Here is a 26,675-nt window from a genome sequence, read left to right as displayed (position 1 = left end):
CTAGCTATCCGTCTGTCTGTGTCTGTTATCTTGCTTCTTATTCACCGTTTCTTCACTGAGTGTTGCTTTTTTTGTGCGGTGCTCTTCAGATGACCGATTGCAGCGTCTTGGTATAACAAACGTCCTACATGACAGATATGGACAACAGGATATTTTTTTGACAACTGCAGAAAAGGTGTGGGCTCATATGCAGCAGAGGGCACCGTTTTAAGGACGAGCGTAGTTTCACGCCTTGGCCACTAGATGGTGCTGTGCTTCCGGTATTGATTCAACCTGACGTGCCGCGCCACTCCGGGGCCGGCTCGTTAGTTTGGAGTTTAGCCAAGGAATTAAATGTCCTCGAGTTTCTAGAGGGCCGTCATGGAGCCCCTTCAGACAAGTCACCAAACAGAACAGAACAGAACAGCGTTGTTGACCCACTCTGTCCGTATGTCAGGTTATAAGAGGAATTCACCCAGCAAAGTCACGCCTGATAAACTGGAATTATTAAAGGTTATACTGGTCATCTAAACGGCGCTTTTGCGAGGGACGTCGCTTTAAAAGTGGGGGGGGGGGTTGCGTTGGAGTCAGCGCCGCATAGACTCGGGACCGGCAGGACCGGTATTTGCTGAGCGTGATACCGAGCCCACGTCCAGCCGTCGCCAAATATTTGCTCGTTATTCATTGAAAGACGCATTAGGGTGTACGGCGGGCGGCGCGGGGCCGGGTCCCGGTTTGTGGACGCGGGATTGGACGGAGGGAGTCACGTTGTCTGCGGAGCTGTCAGGCCGCTGCCGTGGCCGGTGCCGCACCATTGTTCCCCCGGCAGCCGGAAGGAGCAGGAGAAGAAGAAGACGACGAAGAAGAAGAAGAAGAAGAAGAAGCGCGTCTGACGGCGCCGCGGGTGCGCGAGATCCGCCGGGCGTCCAGTCGTACATTGCGGATCGAGTCGCTCGTGCGACGCGCCAGAGCGAGCGGAGTTTGTGTGAAGCGGCGGGAGGCGCGGTAATGGTTTAAAGAGGGGGATTCGCGAGTCCGCCGGGAAAGGGGGGCGGGAGGAGGAGGAGGAAGAAGAGGGGGGACGTCAGTGACCAAGCATTTACCCGTGACACGGAATGAATGGTGAGTCCGGTTTAACTATTGCTTCTGTTTTATAGACGTTGGTTTCTGTCCCGCTCAAGTCTTCACCTCTTCTGCGCCACACGGGAGGCCACTTAGCGGCGGCCTGCTTTTGGTCAACCTCCGCCTTTCCTTCCGCCACTCGGGACGCGGACCGACCACTCGGGACGCGGACGGACCGGACCACTCGGGACGCGGACCGACCTCCAGGACGCGGACGGACCGGACCACTTGGGACGCGGACGGAGCTCCAGGAGTGATTTGTCTCTCACTCTCAGTCGGACGCGCTGCACTTTAGCAGCCTTTTCTCCCGCTCGTGCCTGAGTGTCCAGACTGCATTAGATGACCAGATAATCAAACTGATTATAGACACGTCCATTGCAGGCTAAGATCATTAAACTGATTATAGACACGTCCACTGCAGGCTAAGATCATTAAACTGATTATCGACACGTCCATTGCAGGCTGCAACACCAGCACCGCTGTTTTGCTTTGTTCTCCTGCAGACGCTTGGCCAGGGGTTCGGTGTCGGTGACCCTGCACATCAGAGGTACATGCATGTGTGTCACGGGGAGACGGACAGAAAACCAAGACCAGTGTAAGACCTCGTATGCCTGCTGTCCAAGACCACACATCTGTCTTATGCTTGTCAACAGAAGCCAACTGACTAGTCCAAGTCAAGTCAGTTTTATTTGTGTAGCCCAAGATCACAAATTACAAGTGTGCCTCGGGGGGCTTGACAGCAACACAGCCCCCCCCCCCCACCTTTAGCAGGGAGGAAACATGGGGAGGAGAGCAGCAGAGGAGGAGCGTCTCTCGCCCAAGACGGACAACCTGCAATGGATGTTGTGTTTACGCAATTTACACAATACGGCATTGAAAGAGGAACAGAATTATAATGGAGTTAAAAAATTTATGGAGAATATGAAGCACAGGAGCAGTGTCCAGATGCCGCCGGATCAGCCCAGGACCTGAGTCACATGACCACCATCACCATGTAAAAAAAAAAGTGTGCTGGAAGGGGGGGAGCCCGGTTCCCTGCAGAGTGCTCCAGGAGAAGCTGTGCAGGGGAGAGGGCATGCTCCCCTTCTGCCTGCCCTCAGCCTCTCCCCTTTGCACGGGAACAAGTCTTTTACAGCAGGGCCGGTTGACACTGACAAACTCAAATAGCACGATATTCTTCACCGAGTACCTATAGCGACAGGCATGGGCACAAGTCCATGAATACCGGGATGGCATCCAGCGCTTTACCTGTGCCCCCGTCCATAGGGTTAGTGGTTGTGTCAGGAAGGGCATCCGGCGTAAAATTTTGCCAAATCATTATGCGGATTGACAAGACCATACCGGATCAGTCGAGGCTCCATACAGGATTGGCTGAGGCCCGGGTTAACTACAGCCGTACCACAGTACCACAATTGGTACTGTGCCCTCACAGGGTACCGATGAAAACTGTACAATCCACTGTGTCGACCCTTGAAAAACAAGGAACAACCTGAAAGAAGAAGAAGAAGAAGAATTCTTGACCGAGTACCTCAACATCGATAACAGGATATTTTGGGGAGGACTATTGGTGCTTTCCTTTGCTAAGATCTTCACACAAAAGTACATTTTGAGAAGCGATCATTAGCAGTGGGAGGACGGATATGACGATCAAGCAGGCAGAAGGATTCGTTGCTCGTTTTAATTGGTTAAAACAGTCTAATGAGTGCAGAAAATTGTACGACTTTACTGTAGTGCAGCCTTTGCGACCGGGGAATGGAAACGTTGAAGTTATATCACCATATTGTGACAACCAACATCTGAGGCGATGCTCGGTCTTGCATCATGACATCACTATTATACTGAGACGTTGCCCAGCTCAGTTCTCCAAAGATACTTAGAAAAGCCTGTCAGTCAGTCATATATCATAACTGCAACAGTAAACAGATCTTTCACTGGCAGTGGTATTTATTTTGCTGCTGTCAAATGCGAAAATCAAATAAAAGACATGGTTTTATGTACAGCAGTAGTCGTAGTAGCTTGCCTCAGCTGTTTCAGCCAACAAACCGCCGTCAAAGCACCGAGCAGAATTAGAAAATGTCAGTTGCTGTTTTGTTACGTAATGTAGAAATGTTGCACAGATAGTCAAATGGTCTAATATTGACAGTAGAGATAACAGCTCATTTACCATTCATGTTTCTCTTTATTTCTCACAGAATAGAGGCGGCTGGGTGCAGTAAAACATCTTTTATTTAAGGTAAGACATCTTCTCGCTTCTCTTTTATGGCCTGAAATATGCTGTGACACTGCGAGTCCTTGCAAGACACCAGAGTATTGACTTAATGACAGGGAGATGGATGGTGTCAAAAGACTGCACAACCGCGGCGCCCCGGTAGCCGAATGGTTACGGCGCACGTCACATAACCGCAACGTCCCTGGTTCGATTCCAGCCAGTGGCCTTTGTTGCATGTCGTACCCGTCTCTCTCTCTCCCCCCCGCTGTTTCCTGTCCATCTTCTATCCAATAAAGGCAAAAATGCCACAAAAAAAGAGAAGATCTTTAGAGAAAAAAAAAAGATTGCACAACTGTTGCAGCGTTGCCACAGGAGCGGCTGATGACGAGATGTGATTTGATGCTGATACAGACAGCAGTGCTCCGTCAATACGGAGAGCTGCACCAGTCACAATGGGTTACAGTAAATGCAAGATGCTGCTGATATCACAATAATACAATGGAAAGCCAACCATACTTTCCCGAATATGTTAGATTAGATTAGATTAGATTAGATTAGACTTTGATTGTCTGAAATTTGTCTTGCGTCAACAAGCGTTCTCTTTTTTTCATATACAGGACACCGTACACTCACATAACCGACAACAGATTTTTTTGGGGGGGAGGGGGATCCCCCCCCTTTTTCTTCCTAATTGCATCCGGCCAATTACCCCACTCTTCCGAGCCGTCCCGGTTGCTGCTCCTCCCCCTCTGCCGATCCGGGGAAGGCTGCAGACTACCACATGCCTGAGAACAGACATTTTGATTGGCTCAGTTATAACAATACAAACAGCTGCCGTGCACGTCATTACCAGCGATTCCGTGTCAAACATGCACAGGAACCCATTCCAAGTGCACGCTGGCCCTCACTCCACAAGCCGGGCACCCGTTTGCACCATTGCCATGCATCTCCCAGCTTGTTGCACTTGTCCTTGGCCTAATATGAGCCCAACGTTTTGTTTAGCGCCTTAGTAAAATGAGGAATGATTGAGTTTAACAGCCTGTTCGGTTGAACCTGTGGGACTCTGAACCGTCTTAATAGACGGCAATGTTGAATCATTTTTGACAGTATTATAATGCCAACTACTAGTAATAGTTGAATGACAAATTTACAGCGCTTCGCAGTTTGGGGGGAAAAAAAGCAGGAAAGCCTGAATGGGGAGATTCAGGCGGCGTTCTTACTATCCAAACACATTGTGATGATAACCTTCAATGAGATTTCTTTTTCTGTTGTGAGACAGTACCATGGAAGATTCAACCCATTGTTTAATCACATCTTAAGTGCTGACAGTTAATGACGGTATCATGTCGGCTATATCTATTTAGTCATTAACATGTGCATCTGGTCAGTTATTCAAATGATCTAACTCACATTGTCTGTATAAGTGGTGGCGTTGTCTGTATAATGATGGCGTTTTGCTCCTGCACCAGAGCGGTAGATCTCTACAGGGAATATCATCGTCGTCACTCGTGGATGCTTCCAAGTTGTCATCTGGAAGCGATAAATCTATGTCTTTATTGTCTTATCAATAGTGCCTGCATGGGGGAGGTCGTGTAATTTAATGTAAGCCTTTGGCTGGAGTATTGGAGGCATGCTGTGCCATTGAAGCGGCAATATTAGCTCCGGCTATGGCGGTGTCTCTCATTATCCAGCACGGCCTTCTTTGTTGTCGGTCCAGCGACCTCCTTTGTCAGATGGGAAGGAGACACTGAGGCAGCTCTGTGTTGTGTGTAAGCACGCACTCGTACGCACGTGCATCCAAACGTGCATTCGTGGGCACACACTCACACACCGCCCATTGTGTCTCTGTGACTGACATCCAAAAGGTGAGGGGGGGGGGTGGCAAGGTTGGGGGTGGTGGCACACTTATTGTGGCTGTGTATTTTTGTTTTCTTTGCCGACCCATCTGTCGGTCTCGTCTGTATACCGGCGGTCAGTCCTGAAAGGTTGCTGAAGCGTTTCGTAAAGCTGGGTCATTCATCTGACTTGCTGGAATACGTGAGTCCTCCATGCTCAGCTCGTCCGTACCGTAGCGCCGATGGTTGAGGCTCTGTAACAGTGGATGCAATCCATAAAAGATTCACGGGAAAGGTGGCTTGACTCAACAGCGCAGAGCGGTGTCCCTGCTTGACATCTGCATGGGGAGAGCTCTCCTCACGCAGAGGTTTACATGTGAGGTGAAATCAATTAAATCCCCCTTTGGCGGGGATCGACGAGCGCGGCTTTTAACTTGTCCTGGAGGTCCCATCAGCTTCACTTGGAGAACTGCTTGAAAGGTCAGACTGCAGGAAGTAGAAGTCCTGTTTTTTTTCTGCTTCTGTTTTTCCAGCACTCGGCAGTGTGCATACTAAAGTAAAGGCAGAGCATCGGTGCTGTGAGGGGGAATATTGGTGAACCTTTCTCGTTACACAGCCACGGTGCTCCTCTCAGTGGAGACACTCTGCTGCCATCGCACCCATTTGAAATGTCCACAGATAATTATTTGCAAAGAAGTAATATCCAATTTTTTTAATCTTGATTTGTCAGGTGTTTTTCCATTTAACAATGCATATATATATATATATATATATATATATATATATGTATGTGTATTATCCGAACCGCTTGTCCTGCTCTCAGGGTTGCAGGGGTGCAGGAGCCTATCCCAGCAGTCATTGGGCGGCAGGAGAACGACTCCTGCCCCCTCTAAAGAAACTGCCAGACAGAGGGAGGTATCTACCAAGCTACGGTGACGAGAGAGGACAACGGCAAAATAGAGACATACGTGGGTCTAACAGAGGCAACATTCAAACAGAGGTGTAATGCACACGTGTAGCTTTAGAAGCAACCGTTTAAGGAATGTCACATGTTTAAGCCCTTATATTTGGTCATTGGCGGACAGAAACATGAATTATTCAACCACCTGGAAAATCCTCTCCAAGAACAAAACATATTCACCCAGCAGTAAAATGTGTAATCTGTCTCACTGAACATATTTTATCATCTGCAAGCCACAAATGTCCACACTAAACAACAGGAATGAACTGGCCAGCAGTTGCACACATAGATATGAGCACCTATTTTGTAATTATAAATAAATCATGACAATAGACAAATACCCCCCCCCCCCCCCACTGGACCGTTAGCGATCACGTGTTTTTGAAGTTATGAATGTTGCACCTCTCCCTTCCCCATTGGGCGTTGTGCACGTGATGTGCATGACGAGGCAGTAGATGGTGTGTTCTGTCCTCCGCTAGCTTTACTGACAGCTGATGGTGCTCATAGCAGGAAACAGGCTTTACTGTCTCATGCAGGATTTACTTGACTCACTGGAATAGATGTAGGGAAACAATATCAGCACCATTGATGGTTTCCGAAAAAAATGCTATATATATATTGTGTGTGTATATGTATATACATATACATATATATCCATATACACACACACACACACACACACATATATATATATATATATTTAAATAGCCTTTTTTTCGGAATATATATATTCTCAATGAATGCTGTCTATAAAGCTGCTGCTGCTGCTGCTATGGCAACCAGATTTCATTTGGGGAACTGTAGTGAAATGACAACTAGTAGGAGTAGTTTTGGATCAAATCAATGAAGTCAGGAGGATTTCTGTCCAGCACAGAACAGAAAGCCTGCAGTTTCTACCTCTTCAGTTCATCAGAGATTAGTGACATGTCAGGAGTCCGCTGCAGCCGGCGGAGATGTCTTAAAACAGGAGGCCTAAAGGGCTCTGAAAGGGTTCATAGTTCAAAGTGGTATGATTAATTCCAGATTATTTTTTTTAACTGGTTCAGAATTGAACCATGTATTTTTTTTCCCCCCAGATCATCTCGGGAGAGGTGATCCAGTCAAAAAACTCCTTGTAGAAATATGTGCTGTTCATTAGCTTACCAAGCAGTGAAGTAAAATAGTCGTAATAGCATCAAGTTGACACTGTTAAACACCATCATTATTAGATTGGCCTCTTTTTGGCCATGATGCTGCTATTGAAGGATCCCGTTGTGGATCCACAGCACCAGCCTGCAGTCCAGCCCGCTCACGGAACGGCACCATAAGGAGTTAAAGATTCATTTAAACCGATGCGGTGGTTTCTATGTACATGTAAAACAGATCTGCATTCTGAGTCAAACTCTTATCTGATGGACGACATTAGATATTTCTCCACTTGCCAAAGGCATCCGTCAGAAGTAAACAAATAACCTTGGTCAAAAGAAGGAATTCACCGCCTTTTCCGCAACTCGCGAAGAATTGTACCGCGCCGCACGAAGACTCAGAAAAAGGGCCTTGCAACCTTTAAAATCCAGCAGTGCTGAGAGGACCGGACACAAAAGCGTTTATTCTGAATCATGTGCATGCAAGGGAGCTTTTACAAATGACGGAAACCTCTTTTCTTTTTTTAACAGTGCCTGATGTGAATCACCTTCACGATCCTTTTTCTAGGAAGGCTTATTTCACATCACCGTGTCACCTGCCGTTTTAAATCCTCGTCGTCGCCTTTCGTTCCGCCGTTCAACCTGCAATGACACTCAAGGTTGGCCTACTTCCTGAGTTTTGTCAGTTAACAGTGCTAATGTTTTGCATTTGAAAACGCCTCTACAGTAGATCTCAGCAGATACGAGCTATATATAAATGATAAGGCTCGTCTGCAGAATATGAGCCCCGCACCCCACAGCCTCCCCGGCCGGCGTGGAGCAGATGAAAAGCATCACTGTCTCTGTGAAATGCTTTGGCAGCTCTGTTTCTGCCAGCAAACGGGCTTCTGCGAACTTTCAGGTGGCATGGGAAAATGCAGTCATAAATAAAATATCCAGCCATGAATTATTCAGGCGAGCACTGTGATTGACACGTGGGGTGAAAGTACCTGATTATGCCGCCGCCGCGTGTGACTCGAATTACACCAAATCAAAACAAAGTTGGGAGTGTGGAGCCGATAAGTTCTACGCCTCCTTGTCTGCTACGGTGTATTTTGATCATGGCTCCCAACAACAAAGACTGTTGTCTTCACAGAGACGCCAAGTGAGATCTCTGCAGGTTTTTATACTTCGTCTTTTGTTTTTGTTTTCCCCCAGAAGATTAAAACAAGCGTTTATGCTCGTGAGAGTAGCTCATTAAGACCCTGGTAATGTCATTAAAGCAATTTGAAAATATCAAACGCAATTTCTGATCAAATGGTCTACACCTGTTAACCGAATAGTCTAATGGGCGTCCGGGTGGCGAGGCGGTCTATTCCGTTGCCTACCAACACGGGGATCGCTGGTTCGAATCCCCGTGTTACCTCCGGCTTGGTCGGGCGTCTCGTCTCTACAGACACAATTGGCTGTGTCTGCGGGGGTGGGGAGCCAGATGTGGGTATGTGTGCTGGTTGCTGCACTAGCGCCTCCTCTGGTTGGTCGGGGTGCCTGTTTGGAGGGGGGGGGGGACTGGGATGTGCTACGTCCCCCTGGCGAAACTCCTCACTGTCAGGTGAAAAGAAGCGGCTGGTGACTCCTCCACATGTATGGGAGGAGACATGTGGTAGTGTGCAGCCCTCCCCGGATCGGCAGAGGGGGTGGAGCAGCGACTGGGATGGCTCGGGAGAGTGGGGTAATTGGCCGGATACAATTTGATAGAAAAAGGGGGGGGCAAAATCCCCAAAAACCAAATAGTCAAGTCAGTTTTATTTGTATTGGCCGGTGTCTCAGATGTAGTGACGGCAGGTTGACACCAGCGTCCTCTCGGAGCGCTTCTTCTTCTGCATGTTGCAAAAGGCCACCGTGACGCCACCCTGGTCTTTCATGAATAGTAGTGGTAATTATCCCTAACCGAAGGTGCTATAAAGCAATGAGAGCTTGTTGGAGTAAATATGAAGGGGCCGCGGCGTGCTCTGTTCAGCGGATGTTAGTCACCCTCCCCTGATCGGTGGTCTGTGGACCCATGTGGTTAATGGGGAGCGGCGCTTCCTCTATTGTTCCATGAGTAGGAAGAGCAGATCAATGGTTCCCAGCACTAAGCTCATACTCCGGCTGTGGGAGGGAGGCTGCAGCAGGCATCGCAAGGCTGCAGCTCCTCCGTGTGCTGAGTGCTGAGCAGTGGGCTGGACTGCTCCCCCCCCCCCCCAACCGAACCACCCCCACCTTCCTCCGTTGCTCTCCCTCCCTCCCTCCCTCCATCCTCCGACCCTCCCTCCCTCCCTCCCTTTCATGTTTGTGGAGCAGATCTGTCTGCAGCCTCAGGCAAGAGCAAGTTAACAAATGTACAGAGCGCATGTGAAGCCTCATTTGCATAAATCTGTAGATGTCGCTACACTTCCTTAAATGGAGTCCTTTGTGTTTAATTGTGGAGTGTTTTTTCTTCCCCCCGTGCGCGTGCAGCTCTCCCAAGGCTCGCGTGACATCTCAGACAGTTGATGCGATTCCTTTCCGTGATTTCGCCGTGTGATCTTTTATTTCGCACAGGATCAAGAAAAGTCGTCTGAGGAGGCGGTCGCACTCGGCGTCGGTTGAGGAAATTCGCTTTGCGCTCTGAATTCGCTGCGTCCTAGCAGATTAGAGAGGCCTGTTTAGAATAATCTAGAAATTGGTGCTGCGGGTACAAGATCAGTCACGTGGCCCATATTGTCCCTTAATTTATCAGTTCATTCAGTTTTTGCGGTGACTGGGGTGGTGCGACGGGGGGGGGGGTTTGATACCCACACGGTAATCCATGTGAGAAAAATGGCGTGCCGGCGGTGTTTGTGTTGCGCGGCCTGTGTTGTGCTCGTCATTGTCTCCTATTAGGACATAGCGGTAATCCATGGCTCTTGGATTGGAAGCATCCTTTACATTGATTTGTATTTGCTTTGTGGCCCTTGTGACTGTGTGCGCGTCCCCGGGGACACGAGGATGCAAACGATTTCACGTGTCGTGTTATTTCTGAGCATGTGTGACGACGGCACACACGGGGACGCGGGGCGAGAGCATGCCGGCGAGGATGCCCCGCTGACCTCTCGGAAAACATTATTCCGCCACGGCCTTTTCATGTATAATTTAGGAGTCCGTCGCAGCCCCCTCTGCTAAACAGCGTGGCTGAATACGCGAGCGGCGTATTTGTGTTCTTTTAGTGGCAGGGATCCTCCGTTGACATCTGTAGCTGTATAATCATCCAGGCTGCAGCCTCTCCTCGGGGAGCCCAGCTGAGACCTGGACTCTCTCTCTGTCTGTCTGTCTGTGTCTCTTTCTCTCGCTCTCTCCCTTTCCCTTTTTTCCCCCATTAATTCCGCTCTCTCTCTCTCTCTCTCTCTCTCTCTCTCCCTTTTCTTCTCTCTCTTTCTCTCTCTCTCTCTCTCTCTCTCTCTCTCTCTCTCTCTCTCTCTCTCTCTCTCTCTCTCCCTTTTCTTCTCTCTCTTTCTCTCTCTCTCTCTCTCTCTTTCTCTCTCTCTCTCTCTCTCTCTCTCTCTCACTGGCTCGCTCTCTCAAGGTTGCCGTTTATGGCTCAGTGTGACACCAGTGATGGATGAGGTTGAACATAACCTTAGACTGCCTGCGTAGCCCAGGATCTTTTGTGGTCTCGGGGTTTGTCTTTGCTGCGCGATCCCATCACTCGGTTACACTGGAATGCACCCTCACTTGCTCAGACGGTCTGCGTATATTGGCACAAAAATGTTTCTCCCACTTCAAAAAGGAAAAAAAGGAGAGAGAGAGAGAGCTCTGCCAAGCCATCTGGGCTGTATAAATGTGTGCTGCATGACTGTGGAAATAGTGCCGTGGTACATGGTGATGGAGCCAGCCATATTGACTGGCAGAGGCATTTGGCAGACACGTATACAGTTAGGTCCTCTTTGGAGAAATCAGACCGTGGCTTAGAAAATCCAGTCCCGGTTCACTTCCCTGCAGTGGAGCTAGAGGACCCACCAACCTCGCTACTCCACCCTACACACACACACACACACACACACACACACACACACACTGCACCACCACCACAAAAACCCACCCCCATCCCATTCTTAGTGCAACCCTGTCACCTCCGGTATACCATCAAGGGGTCCTGGGAATACCTTCTGGAAGGGATCCTGAGTTTTTCATTAGCGAGGCAGTGTGTCAGAGTTCAAGCTATATTAAAGGCCTTTTACAGGATCTCTTAAATGATAGTTCTTGTTTTTTTTTTCACCCTGCAAATGCTTTATGAGAGAGAATAAAAGTGCAGGGGGTCAAATGCAATATTATGCAGATGATGTTCACGTTGCGATGAAGAGGTATAACTCCGTGATGTTCTCGTTTTGCTTCTTCTTTGTCTGAAGATGTTACGATAGGCCGTGTTTCAGAATTCCTCTGGATTTTACTCTCAGTGGGAGCTCGGCTGATCATTTGCATATGACCTCAATACAACATCATCGGGCTGGCCACACAAAATGAGTTTGATTAATTCTCAGACCTTTTGTATTTTTTTTTCCTTTTCGCCTTTGCTGTCTGCAGTTTGCCTCATTGAAATAAGAAAAAGCCACTTGAAAGTCAGAGCAAATATAGGTCACATCACTGCTGCAATGGTGTTGTGTGCAACAAATGCCATCTCCAGCTTATGTTTTGCATTTTTATGTAATAGAGCTGTGTATGTGATACTCACAGGAAAAAGCATTAAAGGAATGCAAATGAGGTTTTCCAGTAACACAATAGGTTCTATCAAAGATTCTAGGAGAAGTGATCAGGAGAACAACAACCCATCGTGAAATTTGATTCACACACAATATGATGTGCATTTTCAACATGCATCAGGATGATGTTTCGCTGGTGACTGTTCTCACAGGCTATTTCCACATCAGAGGTATGATCTGCACAATAATGGGCTGACCCAGTTTGTTCCTGTTCAGACTCTTCCTATTCAGGCAACCAGATTTTGACATTTTCTGTGCAAAGGCATCTTGGCAAATATGGCACAACAGAAATGGGTTGGTTTGGATGGGTAAAGCAGACATTTCACTCATATTTCCTAACTAACCAAGCCTATCAGACTTGACCTATTGAGGTCTAGTGCTGGGCGATATGGACAATATTATTATTATTATTAAACAATATCGATAGATATCGTGATATATATGTTAATATATGTACATGTATTAAAAAACATTTTTAAGACTCCCAACACAGGTTCATCACATTGAACTGTTTGGTAATGGAAACTATAACATCAAAACAAAATTAGTTTTCAAATAATATCCTCTTTAAATATTTCAGTTTTCATTTTTTGTGAAAAATTGGGGAAAAAAGTCTCTTTATAATTAGTCTTGATGCATGCTCAATAATCCAGGCAAGAAAATCAAAGATGGGTGAATCAGTTCATCTGGATACAATGTTTATTTCTGTCAATAAACATTGTATCCAGATGAACTGATTCAACCTTCTTTGATCTTTATAATTAGTTTAGATGATAAAATTGTGTTTCATGATGTGACAATATCTGAACATCATTCTGATAAAATGCCATTGAAAGGGCAGTAAATGGTAATATTGAATTATTGCCCAGTCCTATTGAGGTCTAGCATGGACAGATTACCAAGTAATATTGCCTCATAATGGTGGTCAATTAGTCAGCCTAATGATTTCAAGTAGTGAGATTTTAATGGTGTGCACCATTCTTTTTTTTGGGGGGGGGGTACCCCCCCCTTGTTTTCTCCCTAGTTGTACTTGGCCAATTACCCCACTCTTCTGAGCCGTTCCGGTCTCTGCTCCACCCCCTCTGCTGATCCAGGGAGGGCTGCAGACTACCACATGCCTCCTCCCATACATGTGGAGTCACCAGCCGCTTCTTTTCACCTGACAGTGAGGAGTTTTACCAGGGGGACGTAGCGCGTGGGAGGATCACGCTATTCCCCCCAGTTCCCCCTCCCCCCTGAACAGGCGCCCCAACCGACCAAAGGAGGCGCTAGTGCAGCGACCAAGACACATACCCACATCCAGCTTCCCAGCCGCAGACACGGCTAATTATGTCTGTAGGGACGCCTACCAAACCGGAGGTAACACGGGGATTCAAACCGGCGATCTCTGTGTTGGTAGGCAATGGAATAGACCGCTACGCTACCAGATAGTGAGGTTTTAATGGTGTGCACCATTCTTGGTGACACAAGAGTGACACCTACAGACAGGTTTGCTTTTGTTTGAGTCAAACAGGGCATGCATCACTACAAATAAGATTTAAGAAAAAATCTCTTATATGCTCCTTCATGCCTGACTGTAAGTATACAGCTGCATTGAAGTAGCATCAAAAAGAAGAGGACAAATGAAAATTTGCGAGTGTCACTTAACAACCTTGCAGGGATCAGGGTTCAAGAGTCTCCAGCCATATGCTGCTCCAATTTAGGCGCATATCTCTCTGCAGCTGCAGCGGTGATATTATCCATGCTTCTCTTGTGGCCCGTCTGGTTCAGCTGCAGTTGATTAACTCTAAAGTTGGTGCGCCTGAGTTGTACGGATCATTATCGATATAAATAAGCCCTTGGCGTTTGTACTCGGGCCGCCTTCCTTTACTTAAATTATATATTCAAAAGAGGGCAATTTCACTGGCCAAAATAGCTTTGGCCCTCACTAAAGAGTGCTTGGAAATTCTTTAGTCTAACATAAAGTAAAAAAAAAAAAAAAACATGAAATAATATAATAAGGGGAGCAACCTCGTAACACACACACAAACACAGACTGAATGACATGTTTTTGTATCGTAGAAGAGTCGCGTAAACAGCGTTTAGGAGGAGACGACACGGTGGTAGGATGGCGGCGTAGTGCGATGCTGTCAGTGAGGTTCAGTAAGGACACTGTTGAGAAAGCACAACATGTCTGGGGCAGATGACTGTTTGGTCTTTAGTGACGCATCAGTGAAACAATATGAGGTCCCACATAGCAAACAAATAACCATCAACACACACAGACACACACACACACACACACATATCTTTATCACCATGTCATTGCCTGCTGAATGCAGGGCTGAACAGTATATCGTCCATCATCATTATCCCAATGTACACATGTGCAGTAGTCACGTTGCAAAGGATGCAATCAAAGCAAGGCACACTGGGCCCGTCAGTCATCACACGCTAAAACTCTGGTGGCACTTTTTATCAACTACACCTTCTTTTTATTTAGATTTTATTTATAGGGTTTTTTTTCCCCTTAAAAATATACACACAAAAATTAAAATACACCCCCCCCCACAAAAAAAAACAAAACCCAAGCAAATCAGAGAGAGAAAACATCAAAACAAACAAACTCATCAATTAAACATGTATGAAAACAGGGGCTTTGTTTGTTACAATTGGAAGCACTCAATATCAAGTATATCTTTATAATGTATTGTAAGTGCTTTTATAATAAACTAGTGTGTTGTGACACTACCTATGAGAATCTATGCAGATTTATAATTGTCATAAAGCATGTCGTCATGTTTTATGAATGTGTAATTTTAATAATGTATGGGGCATTTCTGTAATGTACTATCTTACCCTCTGTTTGGAAACTGTCTTATAATGCACCTGAGACCTACTGTATATTATCAGTGTATGGTTGTAGAGCTTTATGAACCACGTTTTATGTGTTTTTGGTCTCCACTATAAGTAAAGTGATATACTTGTTTATGGAGTATTATAAAGCTTTATGAGACACTTTTTCTCTGCTTTCAGTAAAGTGAACCAATTATTCATACTGTATAGCAGACCTTTATGGAGCACTATCCATAACCACACATGAAAAGTTATTCATAACACTAGAAACATATTTATAGTTCATTACAAATACACTTATAGGCTTATATTCACATTTGTAATGCATTTTAAAGATGTACTCCATAGAAGGTCGTTACCCATGCTCAGTAATCCAGGTAAGGAAATCACAGAACGCTGAATCAGTTCATCTGGACACAACATTTATTGAGAGAAACTCAGAGAGTTGAATCAGTTCGTCTAAGAGGTTCATCTTAGACGAGTGATGGAACGTTTCTCTCCAACTGAATTGCCCTTCTGGGATAAATAAAGTTGTCTGAATCTCTTTGACTCCCCATTTGAACCAGTGTTCCTCCCTGTGTGCACATCCTCAGCCTGTAGATGGGTGTAGACTGCATGTTTGAACGGGGAGTCAAAGAGACCATGTGAAGAGGGACCGACCATCCCTGAACTGGAGGGGGGTGGGGGGCTAAGAGTACATCTGTCGCCATGTTCAGCTGTTCCCGTTAGGGGTCGCCGCAGCGGATCATCCGTTTCCATCCATTTACACGACAGCGGTCTTGCTAAAACGGAAAGGTTTTTCCTTTGCGTTTTAAAAAAGTTCCACGTTCAGACGACATCGTTTTGAACACAATCCGCATGCACACGGATCCGCAAAAAATGACTGAAAACGCTGTAGTATGCATACCTCCACCTCTCCAGGCTCTCCTCCACCTCTCCAGGCTCTCCACCTGCACCCTACTCTCGCTACAGATCACAATGTCATCTGCAAACATCGTCGTCCACGGAGACTCCTACCTGATCTCGTTCATCAACCTGTCTGTCACCATTGCAAACAAGAAAGGGCTCAGAGCCAATCCATGATGTAATCCCGCCTCCACCTTGAACCCACCTGTCATTCCTACCACACACCTCACCACTGTCACACTGCCCTCATACATACCCTGCACCACTCCTACATACTTCTCTCTAACTCCCGACTTCCTCATACAATATCACACCTCCTCTCTCGGCACCCTGTCATATGCTTTCTCAAAATCCACAAAGACACAATGTACCTCCTTCTGGCCTTCTCTATACTTCTCCATCAACATTCTCAAAGCAAACATCACATCTGTGGTGCTCTTTCCTGGCATGAAACCATACTGCTGCTGCTGATCATCACCTCTCCCCCTCTTAACCTAGCTTCTATTACTCTTTCCCATATCTTCATGCTGTGGCTGATCAACTTTATACCTCTGTAGTTGCTACAGTTCTGCACATCACCCTTGTTCTTGAAAATTGGTACCAGTATGCTTCTCCACTCCTCAGGCATCCTCTCACTTTCCAAGATTGTGTTAAACAATCTAGTTAAAAACCCCACTGCCATCTCTCCTAAACACCTCCGTGCCTCCACAGGTATATCAGGACCAGCTGCTTTTCCACTCTTCATCCTCTTCATAGCTGCCCTCATTTCCTCCTTGCTAATCCACTGCACTTCCTGTTTCACTATCCCCACATCATCCAACCTTCTCTCTCTTTCATTTTCTTCATTCATCAGCCCCTCAAAGTACTCCTTCCACCTTCTTAGCACACTCTCCTCGCTTGTCAGCACATTTCCATCTCTATCCTTCATCACCCTAACTTGCTGCACATCCTTTGCAGCTCGGTCCCTCTGTCTAGCCAATCGGTACAAGTCCTTTTGTCCTTCCTTAGTGTCTAATCTGTCATACAACCCACCATACGCCTTTTCCTTTGCCTTTGCCACCTCTCTCTTTGCTTTACGCTGCATCTCCTTGTACTCCTGTCCACTTTCTTCATCTCTCTGACTATCCCACTTCTTCTTTGCCAACCTCTTCCTCTGTATACTTTGCTGTAATTCCTCGTTCCACCACCAAGTCTCATTGTCTTCCTTCCTCTGTCCTGATGACACACCAAGTACCTTCCTAGCTGTCTCCCTCACTATTTCTGCAGTGGTTGTCCAGCCATCTGGCAACTCTTCACTACCACCCAGTGCCTGTCTTACCTCCTGCCTGAACTCCACACAACAGTCTTCCTTCTTCAACTTCCACTATTTGATCCTCGGCTCTGCCTTCACTCGCTTCCTCTTCTTGGTCTCCAAAGTCATCCTACAGACCACCATCCGATGCTGCCTAGCTACGTTCTCCCCTGTCACCACCTTGCAGTCTCCAGTCTCTTTCAGATCGCACCGTCTACATAAGATATAGTCCACCTGTGTGCACTTTCCTCCACTCTTGTACGTCACCCTGTGTTCCTCCCTCTTCTTGAAATATGTATTCACCACAGCCATTTCCATCCTTTTCACAAAATCCACCACCATCTGTTCTTCCACATTTCTTTTCTTGACTCCATACCTACCCATCACCTCCTCATCACCTCTGTTCCCTTCACCAACATGCCCATTGAAGTCCGCTCCAATCACCACTCTCTCCTCCTTGGGTACCCTCTCCACCACTTCATCCAACTCACTCCAGAATTCTTCTTTCTCTTCCATCTCACACCCAACTTGCGGGGCATATGTGCTGATAACATTCAGCAATACACCTTCAATTTCCAGCTTCATACTCATCACTCTGTCTGACACTCTCTTCACCTCCAGCACGCTCTTGACATACTCTTCCTTCAGAATTACCCCTACCCCATTACTCCTCCCATTCACACCATGGTAGAAGAGTTTGAACCCACCTCCGATACTCCTGGCCTTACTCCCCTTCCACCTGGTCTCTTGCACACACAGGATGCCTACCTTTCTTCTTTCCATCATATCAGCCAGCTCTCTCCCTTTACCATGTTGTCTTCTTCTCGGGCATGGCTATTTAACTGAAAACGTGATACGCATGTGCGAAGTGAAACCGTGACGTCATTGTTTTCACAGGAAGCGGTTTTGCTAGTTTACACGGTGACGCTGGAGTTGCATTTTCAAAAGACGTCACTCTGGAACCCGGTTTCAAAAGTTTGCGTTTTCAGGTCCCCAAAATGCCGCTGTCGTGTGAGCGAACGGCCAAAACGCAACAATACTTTACCGTTTTATGTTGAAAACATTGCCGTGTAAACTATTCCCAAGTCCTCTGTGAATAGTACTCATGGCCACTGAAACTCTAGTTAATGGTCACGGCAATTTGCATATGAAACCGATGGTGGGTTTCGGTCGTTATGCAGCTGTATTGTTTGTAAGGGTGGGGTACCTGCAGTCAGTTGAGACTGAAGAGGCCACTTAGAGGATGATGAATCGTTTCTCTCAATAAACGTTGTATCCAGATGACCTGATTCACCTTTCTGTGTACTCCATACAAAGTACTGCCATTTTCACAGCGTGACCGAAAATGAAAACTAGTAAGGTCATTTAGAAGAGGCTTGTAGTTCTGTGTATAGCTATGTGTAGTTCTGTGTATAGCTATGTGTAGTTCTATGTATAGCTATGTGTAGTTCTATGTATAGCTATGTGTAGTTCTATAGTTGCTGTTCATTTCTTTTCTAATTGTAGGTCATTGAAACAAAACTTTTAATTTAAGAGGTTTGTATGAAATTAAATGTTAAATTATCTGTTTGGTCATGTCAATTCAGTTATATTGCAGCTTTAAGTGTAATGTTGTATTTTAAACTGAAGAACAGTGATATGAAGCCTCCTGTAATCTCCTGAATCCTCTCTAGACGCCACCCTTCTATCATCCATCCACAGATGAGCTCCCATCTTTGATGGTAAGCAAAGTGCATAATAGCTACTGTGTCATTATAGACTTGCCTGGGCTGATGGGTGAGTATTTATACAATGGTGTCATGTTGAGTCAACCAGAGTACTGAACAACCGCCTTGTTTCCCCCTTTTAAATCGCCCTCGTCATCGCCGGAGTGCTAAATTCTTCCCAAATGGGGCTACTGAAGTTAAAAGCTTCGTATATCTTGCAAAATTATGCAATTTCTGATTTCCGGTGCAGAGAATATACAAGAGATGCTGAAATAAGGGGGGCGTCCAGGTAGCGTAGCAGTCTATTCCATTGCCTACCAACATGGGGATCTCAGTTCGAATCCCCGTGTTACCTCCGGCTTGGTCGGGCATCCTGACAGACACAATTGGTCATGTCTGTGGGTGGGAAGCCGGATGTGGGTTACATGTCTTGGTCGCTGCACTAGCACCTCCGGTCGGGTGGGGCGCCTGTTCGGGGGGGAATAGTGTGATCCTCCCACATGCTACGTCCTCCTGGTGAAACTCCTCACTGTCAGGTGAAAAGAAGCGGCTGGCAACTCCACATGTATGGGAGGAAGCATGTGGTAGTCTGCAGCCCTCCCCGGATCGGCAGAGGGGGTGGAGCAGTCACCGGGACGGCTCACAAGAGTGGGGTAATTGGCCAGGTACAATTGGGGAGAAAAAGGGGCAAATTTCCAAAACAGTAAAAGGGGGGAGGGGCAGTGGTGCAGAGAATGTATCAGAAAAGCTGAAATAGATGTTAGCAGGTTACTTCCATACATGCCTGAGATAGATGTACATGGTAGAGTGTACCAGTACTGTACACTGTACTGCACCGTGCAGTGTACAGTACATTGTATGTATACTGGTACAGTGTGCAATGCAATTCACATGCAAACTGTTGTCCTTTTTTTCTCCATCCATACCGTGTCCTCCTTTATTCTAGACATCGCTTTATTATTTTAGGATGTGAAATCTGTTTATCTACTGTGTTGCACGCCGTGTTCGTTCTCGTTAACTGTCATCCGCCTGTGATGTACTGGTGAAACGCCGGCTGCTGAAAGACCTCCGGGCTCATGGCTATCCTGTTGTAGGAAGTACGGGGACTTAATGTTGATTCACTTCCCAATTGAGTGCAAGAATGATATCATGGCTGTTTGACTCCACGGGCCACGGGTCTCACCGACTCTCGGCACAGCTTCCTGACACAGGAAGTGTTGGGACCACAATCACTATTACTGCTGACAAACGTTAACTCCCTGCGGCTGATTAACAGTAGCTATTACTGAGATTAGGATTATAGGGAGATACATTGGGTTTTAATTTAAAGACCTTTAGCAGGCGTATGTCGTATGTACTGGGTAAACCCCCTTTCCCCTGCAAAGCTCTGGCACAGCTGGTAATGGATCGCTGCCAGTTTCGGAATACATTTCTTCAGAATGCAAACCTCAGATAATATTGGCTTGCCTCATTTGACACTTCCTGGAGATTCTGCTCCCATTCTCCGTGCGAGACATTTGTGCGTTTTTCTTTTCTTTTTTGTGTTTTTTTTTTTTTGCCTTCTGCATTTTAATATGACTGGGTCGTTTTATTGTTCTTGGCTTGTCTCTCTTTTCTTCTCCTTGCCCCTTTCCCTACCCTTTCTACTTCCTCACTCTGTCTTTCCCTCGCTCCACTCATTCTCCCCCTCCCCCTTACTATTCCCCTATGAATCTCCCCCGCACCCCCCCTTTCCCCTACCCTGCCTCTCCCCAACCCCCCTTATCTATTTCCCCACCACTCTTTTTTCCTGACTCCCCCCCCCCACTCTCTCTCTCTCTCTCACACATGCACGCACGCACACACACACACACACACACACCTCCCTCCCCCCCTTCCCAGCTCATGTTGGTAAAAATATCTGCAGACAGCAGGAGCAGAGGCACGACTTTCTCTCTCTCTCTCTTTCTCTGTCTCTCTCTCTGTCTGTCCCTCTCTCTCTCTCTCTCTCTCTCTCTCTCTCTCTCTCTCTCTCTCTCTCTCTCTCTCAGACATCCCACCCATGTGATCTCGCAGGCAGCTTCTGCTCTGCTCCACTCCAGTCAGACTCCTGCCTTTCAGCTGGCTGCAGCTAATGAGCCTTTGTGTGGCCAGAGAGAGAGAGAGAGAGAGAGAGAGAGAGAGAGCGAGAGGTGGGGAGAGCTAAAGTGAGAGTGACTATCATCGTGCAACAATAAAGCATATGGTACCGGCAGTGGAGTCAGAGCTGGAAAATTACAAGTCGCTCCCACACTCCTGCCCCTTCAGCACAGGGGTCGCCGCAAGTCAGTGGACTGAAGCAAAATGGGAACCTCTTCATTCATCTGGTTTCACCCTTTTTGAGTAACCACATCTATTATTGTTTGCCTGTGCGACTGAGAAGAGGTGGAAGGGAGTCGCAATCTGCCAGTGGACACAGGTCAGTTGCTCCTGTTAGGGCCGGCACCCAGAGCAGTGTCATGTATTCATCGCAGGACTGATGTGTCATGATTTGCCCCAGATGCCACAGGCTTGTTGGCATCACTTGGGAAGAGTGTTTTGCATTGTGGTTGTCCAGAGCGGCTCTGCAGCATGAGGCTTGTGTTGTCATGTCAGCTTATGGTGATTGTGGGAACCATGTGAATGAACAGGGGGGCAATGCAGAATGCGAGTGTGGCGGCGTGCTCGGGAACACTGTTGATTAAGGACTGGAGTTGGTTTCCACAGTGCATGTGTGTGCTCGGTGAAGCCAGCGCAGGGAGGGGCTTTCCAAGCAGGCTTTTTGCTGCATTATTTTCCCTGGGATTTTTCTCTCTTGCACTGTGGTGTGTGCTGCCCAGCCATGATCAGGGGCAAGGCAACATTGGAGAAGACAAAGAAAGAGCTGTGTTGGTGGAGAGGAGTAACAGCCTCTGATCTCCGGTTTCTGATAAGCCCCGAGGACAGAGAGAATCCATTTCCCACAGTTCTCCTGCACATGATGTCATGCCCACTGAATGACAAGGAGATATTAAGTTTTTAGTTGTGTCATACATGTATTAACAAAATTACATAATTCGGATAATTGGCAATTAAGGCACTGAACTGATTTATTATTTTATTTCAAACCCAAAAGCATGTTTTTTAATTCATCACTATGGTAAATGTGTGAACATATGTGTAACCTCTCTGCTTATTCAGTTCAACCCTTCTTAACTTCAGTATGTAAGGTCTTTGTGCACAATGTGTGATGGAGGATACACTGTCAGATGGGAAATCACTAGTTGTGTGAGAGTACATTAGAATCTCCATGGTAACCACTTTGCTATATCAAAGCCTAGTGCAGCATCTGCTGAGGTCTGAGCATACGAATGGGTTTCCAACAATGGCATCTAATTAGGATCCTCGCAAGGAAGTAGACTAAATTGCACAGGTTTCCACCCATGTTGGCCAGTAAACAAGACGAGTCCTGAAAAATATCTGTCCTTTTTGTCTTTACCGTATCCGATTTACTGTTGGGGAACAGACGTCTTTTGTATATTTCAGGAATATATGGTACCGGTCTATGGTACACATATGATGTGTGTATTTATGTGTGTGTGTGTGTGTGTGTGTATGTGTGTGTATATATATTGTTAAAAGAAACACTCACTGATAGGAAAAGTGCTCAACAAATAAGGAGCAAAATAATCCAGTAAAACAGGTTTGTACTGTCTCATACAGAATTTACTGACTCACTGGATTTTATATATACTATGTATGTATATGTAAACATATCCATTGGAGCATTGTATCTTTTGCCTCATGTAAATCACTCAGAATCTACAGTACACACATTAGGGCGGTGAGTCAGCAGGCGCCTCCTGATGTGATATTACAGTGGTATTTTGCTGCTGACACGGTACATTGCAATTATTCCAGTAGTGTGATATTATTAACATTGCGATTCAATATTGTGATTTTTTTTTTAAGGCTCAATCCTTCTTATTTACGGTGAAATGTGAAAACTGCAATAATGGAAAGAAACTGCTCAGCAAAATGCATTTGTTTTTATTTTGCCGCCCCGTGTGTTGCAGAAGCTGAAAACATGAGCATGCTTCCTTGAGCAAACATTCAAGCCATTCAGTTCAAACATTCACGCATGTACAAATCCTTACACCAGGCATCTGGGGAGTGTAGCGGTCTGTTCTGTTGCCTACCAACACAGGGATCGCCGGTTCAAATCCCCGTGTTACCTCTGGCTTGATCGGGCATCCCTACAGACACAATTGGCTGTGTCTGCGGGTGGGAAGCCGGATGTGGGTATGTGTCCTGGTCGCTGCACTAGCGCCTCCTCTGGTCGGTCGGGGCACCTGTTGGGGGGGGGGGCCTGGGGGGAATATTGTGATCCTCCCACACACCGCGTCCCCCTGGTGAAACTCCTCACTGTCAGGTGAAAAGAGGCTGCTGGTGACTCCACATGTATGGGAGGAGGCATGTGGTAGTCTGCAGCCCTCCCCGGATCAGCAGAGGGGGTGGAGCAGAGACCGGGACGGCTCAGAAGAGTGGGGTAATTGGCCGGGTACAACTGGGGAGAAAAAGGGGGGAACTCACCCAAGAAAAAAAGAAATCGTTACACCATGACCTCTTCACAGCATACTGGTACCTGTGCTTCAGCATGGTGATTTGGGGGAAATGCTGCAGTCTTAAGGTCGTCACGTTGTCACCGCGGCTTTGCACCGAGTCCGTCTCCACCCATCACCCCAAGACACACTGTCGGGTGTTTTTTGTTTTTGTTTGCAGAATGGCTAGTTACTCGGTTTTTCAGAAATAAGGTGCTCAGTTAGCTGTAGCCCGGGGTTTAAGACGTTGACATTCACTTCGGAGGGAAACTTGTCAGCGGAGCAGCGCCGACTGGGACCTCTCCCCTCCCCATTCACAGATTGAAGATGCTTCACATTCCTCAGTTGTAGGTAGCTGTTGATTTTGGAGGCTCTCCAAAGTGCTCGTGGTGCCATGTCACAGCACTGAACAAGCACGGCCTCCTGGGAACAATGACCCTCTGGCTGGCAGCGCCGGCCCTCTCAGGGTGCCACCTCGTTCTCTCAGGCCGCGTGTCTCTCAGGCAGCATTTGCATCTGTAATGAGTTGATAGCAGAGGCGGCGCACTCCAGATGAAACACCACGGCTTTCTCTGAATGAAACTCCCCCACAAGCTGCTCTGGCAGATAGACCGCCTCAGACCGGGCAAAGCTGGATGCCGCCTTTCCTGATTCCAGCTTCCAAGAGAAAGGGGGAGTCGTGGGGGGGTGATGGGGGTGCGGGGGATAGCTGCCAGTCACAGTGCTCCTTGCTCTGCTACTGCGGCTGTGTTGTGGTAATGGGTTTATTTTGAAATGTGACATGACTCTCCAACCGCTGCTGTCATGAGACGGGGGGGGGGGTCCAGGTTGTGGATGGCACAGACGTAGGCTAAATGCATTTGCGGAAACGATTTAGACTGTCGATGAACTGATGCCTGTAATTGGTGGGGATTAACATCAGCAAACATCGCGGGTATTTTACAAGCCAGTAAAGACTGCAGAACTGATTGCTGGATTTTGAAATGTGCAACGACGGGGTTTGAAGTAATCTGTTATTTGATAGTTACAACCGGGGCTTTGTTGCAGCCAGTTGCAGTATGACGGCGATTAGCATTAGTCTAGCTGGCATTAGTCTATCTGGCTGATGAGTTTGTTCTTGTTGTTTGCTTAATTGCATCATCAGTCAGGAGGATTTAATGGCTGCCCTCAATTTTCTTTTTGATTTGATTTGATGTATTTGACATATAAAAAAAAATACACATTAAACTGTCTTGCTGCGACAAATACATATTCATTGGAAAATGTCGAGGATAACACGGTCAAGTTAGCAGATAACTTGTTCCCATTGTGGTCCTCTTCCAAGGAAGGCGGCGAGAGCAAGGCGAGTCGCAGGTGACTGGTAGGGCTGTGAGGATGTGGCGATACGATACGTATCACGATTCAGGGTACCAGGGTTACCCTTCAATATATACTGCGATACTGTGAGAGGCGATTTAATAGGCACGTGCTCTTCGTGCTTATGCTACTTCCTGCCTCAGTTCACGTTGTTGGGTTGGAGTGGAAGAGTCAAATGGCTGAAGATGGATTACAACACTGCCATCTAGCGGCTGTGGGGGTGGGGTTATACACAACACAACATGTTTATCACGAACCTTTGCATGTAAACAATTAAAAATTGTTACAGTGGTTCGATATAGTGTCATGAAAGATAATATCATGATACTCGAGTGTATCGATATTTTCTTACACCCCTAATGACTAAGGCACCCTGTACCATCTCGTTGTTATACACATAAAATTACAACAAAAGGCAGCTACTACATCCACATACATGCATACACACAGCAGCCACCTCACCAGGCGGCCCTGCACACCCACCCGGCAGCGTGGCAGCTCCCATCTTAATGAAACGCACCCAACCAAGTGACACTGACTCTGTTGCTTTAGATGCAACAGCCCCCGTGTGAAGTTATATAACCACACAAACAATTTATTTCCACCTATACTGCAAAATGAGACTGGGGCACTTAGTGACGATATTATTGGTGCAAGCATCTAAAGCAGGCACAAATTGATGGTCGTCCCCTGGTCCTCTGTGTCCTGTAGTTTTACGGTACTCGGCTGGGTTATTGACTGCATCCGTAAAACATTATAAGGCAGTGTAATAGCAAAGCTAAATTATAGCCCCCTCATGTTATAGATTTTTTTTCTCACAGTAATCTGCTCTCATAGTTGCTGCAGGGGTAACCTAGTAATGTTGAGTAGTGAATTACTGTTGTACCCAGAGTACTGGGTGGCAGACTGTATTCAGTACTGTCAGAGTACTGTCGAAGTACTATCAGAGTACTATCGGAGTACTATGAGTACTGGAATACTTTTATTCTGCGGGGGAATTCTGACCCTCTCACCTTACCAGTATCACTCTGCAGACCTACAGGATGTCACTCGTTGTTTTTGTCCACAGCTGCTTTTTCCAGTGTTGCCGCTGCAGGGTTGCTGCTCCAGTGTTGCTGCTGCAGTGTTGCTGCTCCAGTGTTGCTGCTGCAGTGTTGCTGCTCCAGTGTTGCTGCTGCAGGGTTGCTGCTCCAGTGTTGCTGCTGCAGGGTTGCTGCTCCAGTGTTGCTGCTGCAGGGTTGCTGCTCCAGTGTTGCCGCTGCAGGGTTGCTGCTCCAGTGTTGCTGCTGCAGGGTTGCTGCTCCAGTGTTGCTGCTGCAGGGTTGCTGCTGCAGGGTTGCTGCTGCAGGGTTGTTGCTCCAGTGTTGCTGCTGCAGGGTTGCTGCTCCAGGGTTGCTGCTCCAGTGTTGCTGCTGCAGGGTTGCTGCTCCAGTGTTGCTGCTGCAGGGTTGCTGCTCCAGTGTTGCTGCTGCAGGGTTGCTGCTGCAGGGTTGCTGCTCCAGTGTTGCTGCTGCAGTGTTGCTGCTGCAGGGTTGCTGCTCCAGTGTTGCTGCTGCAGGGTTGCTGCTGCAGGGTTGCTGCTCCAGTGTTGCTGCTGCAGTGTTGCTGCTCCAGGGCTCGATGACGTGAAATATTTACATTTTTGTTTGTTTGTTTTTGTAGTGCAGGTGGCTGTTACACTATTTTACTGTATACAGATATGATGAGCAGTGTACGGTAAAGTGCTGCCCATCTGCATATCTGCAAACATGTCCATGTCCCCCCCCCCCACACACACACACACCTATACAGATTGTAATTCATTGCATTCCCTACAACAGTCTGCAGATGGGGTGTTTTTAATGTCCTGTAAGATGCCAGTTAATTCATTTTGCAGCTGATGGATATTTTCAATCAGTTTTTTTATGCATTCGGTTTTCAGGTGAAACAGCAATGAAGAGTTGTCAAATATGCTGCAGGCGGATATCCACCTGCCTAAAATATTTTATCCTCTCCTCTCATTTCATTTCAGCCTTTCCCTTTTAGTAAACTAACAAAC

The 26,675-nt window shown here is 46.9% G+C and overlaps 1 protein-coding gene across 2 annotated transcripts in view; it reads left to right on the top strand.

The window, feature by feature from the left end:
* The first annotated feature begins 675 nt into the window (after positions 1–675).
* The window catches only part of csrnp3 (cysteine-serine-rich nuclear protein 3), a 39,013-nt gene continuing 13,013 nt past the window's right edge, over positions 676–26,675 (top strand). The window contains exons 1-3 of one of the 2 annotated variants that reach the window (XM_056289764.1): positions 676–1,101; positions 3,294–3,334; positions 18,672–18,719. In XM_056289764.1, coding sequence (XP_056145739.1) covers positions 18,717–18,719 — 3 coding nt within the window. In that variant the 5' untranslated portion in view covers positions 676–1,101; positions 3,294–3,334; positions 18,672–18,716. The remainder of the gene's footprint in view (positions 1,102–3,293; positions 3,335–18,671; positions 18,720–26,675) is intronic. The other variant, XM_056289765.1, reaches the window with a different exon arrangement.

This window comes from Lampris incognitus, chromosome 11, assembly GCF_029633865.1.
Source record: "Lampris incognitus isolate fLamInc1 chromosome 11, fLamInc1.hap2, whole genome shotgun sequence".
Lineage (NCBI taxonomy): Eukaryota > Metazoa > Chordata > Actinopteri > Lampriformes > Lampridae > Lampris > Lampris incognitus.
The sequence above is the reverse complement of the archived record's forward strand: the minus strand, read 5'-3'. Positions and strand labels throughout refer to the sequence as shown.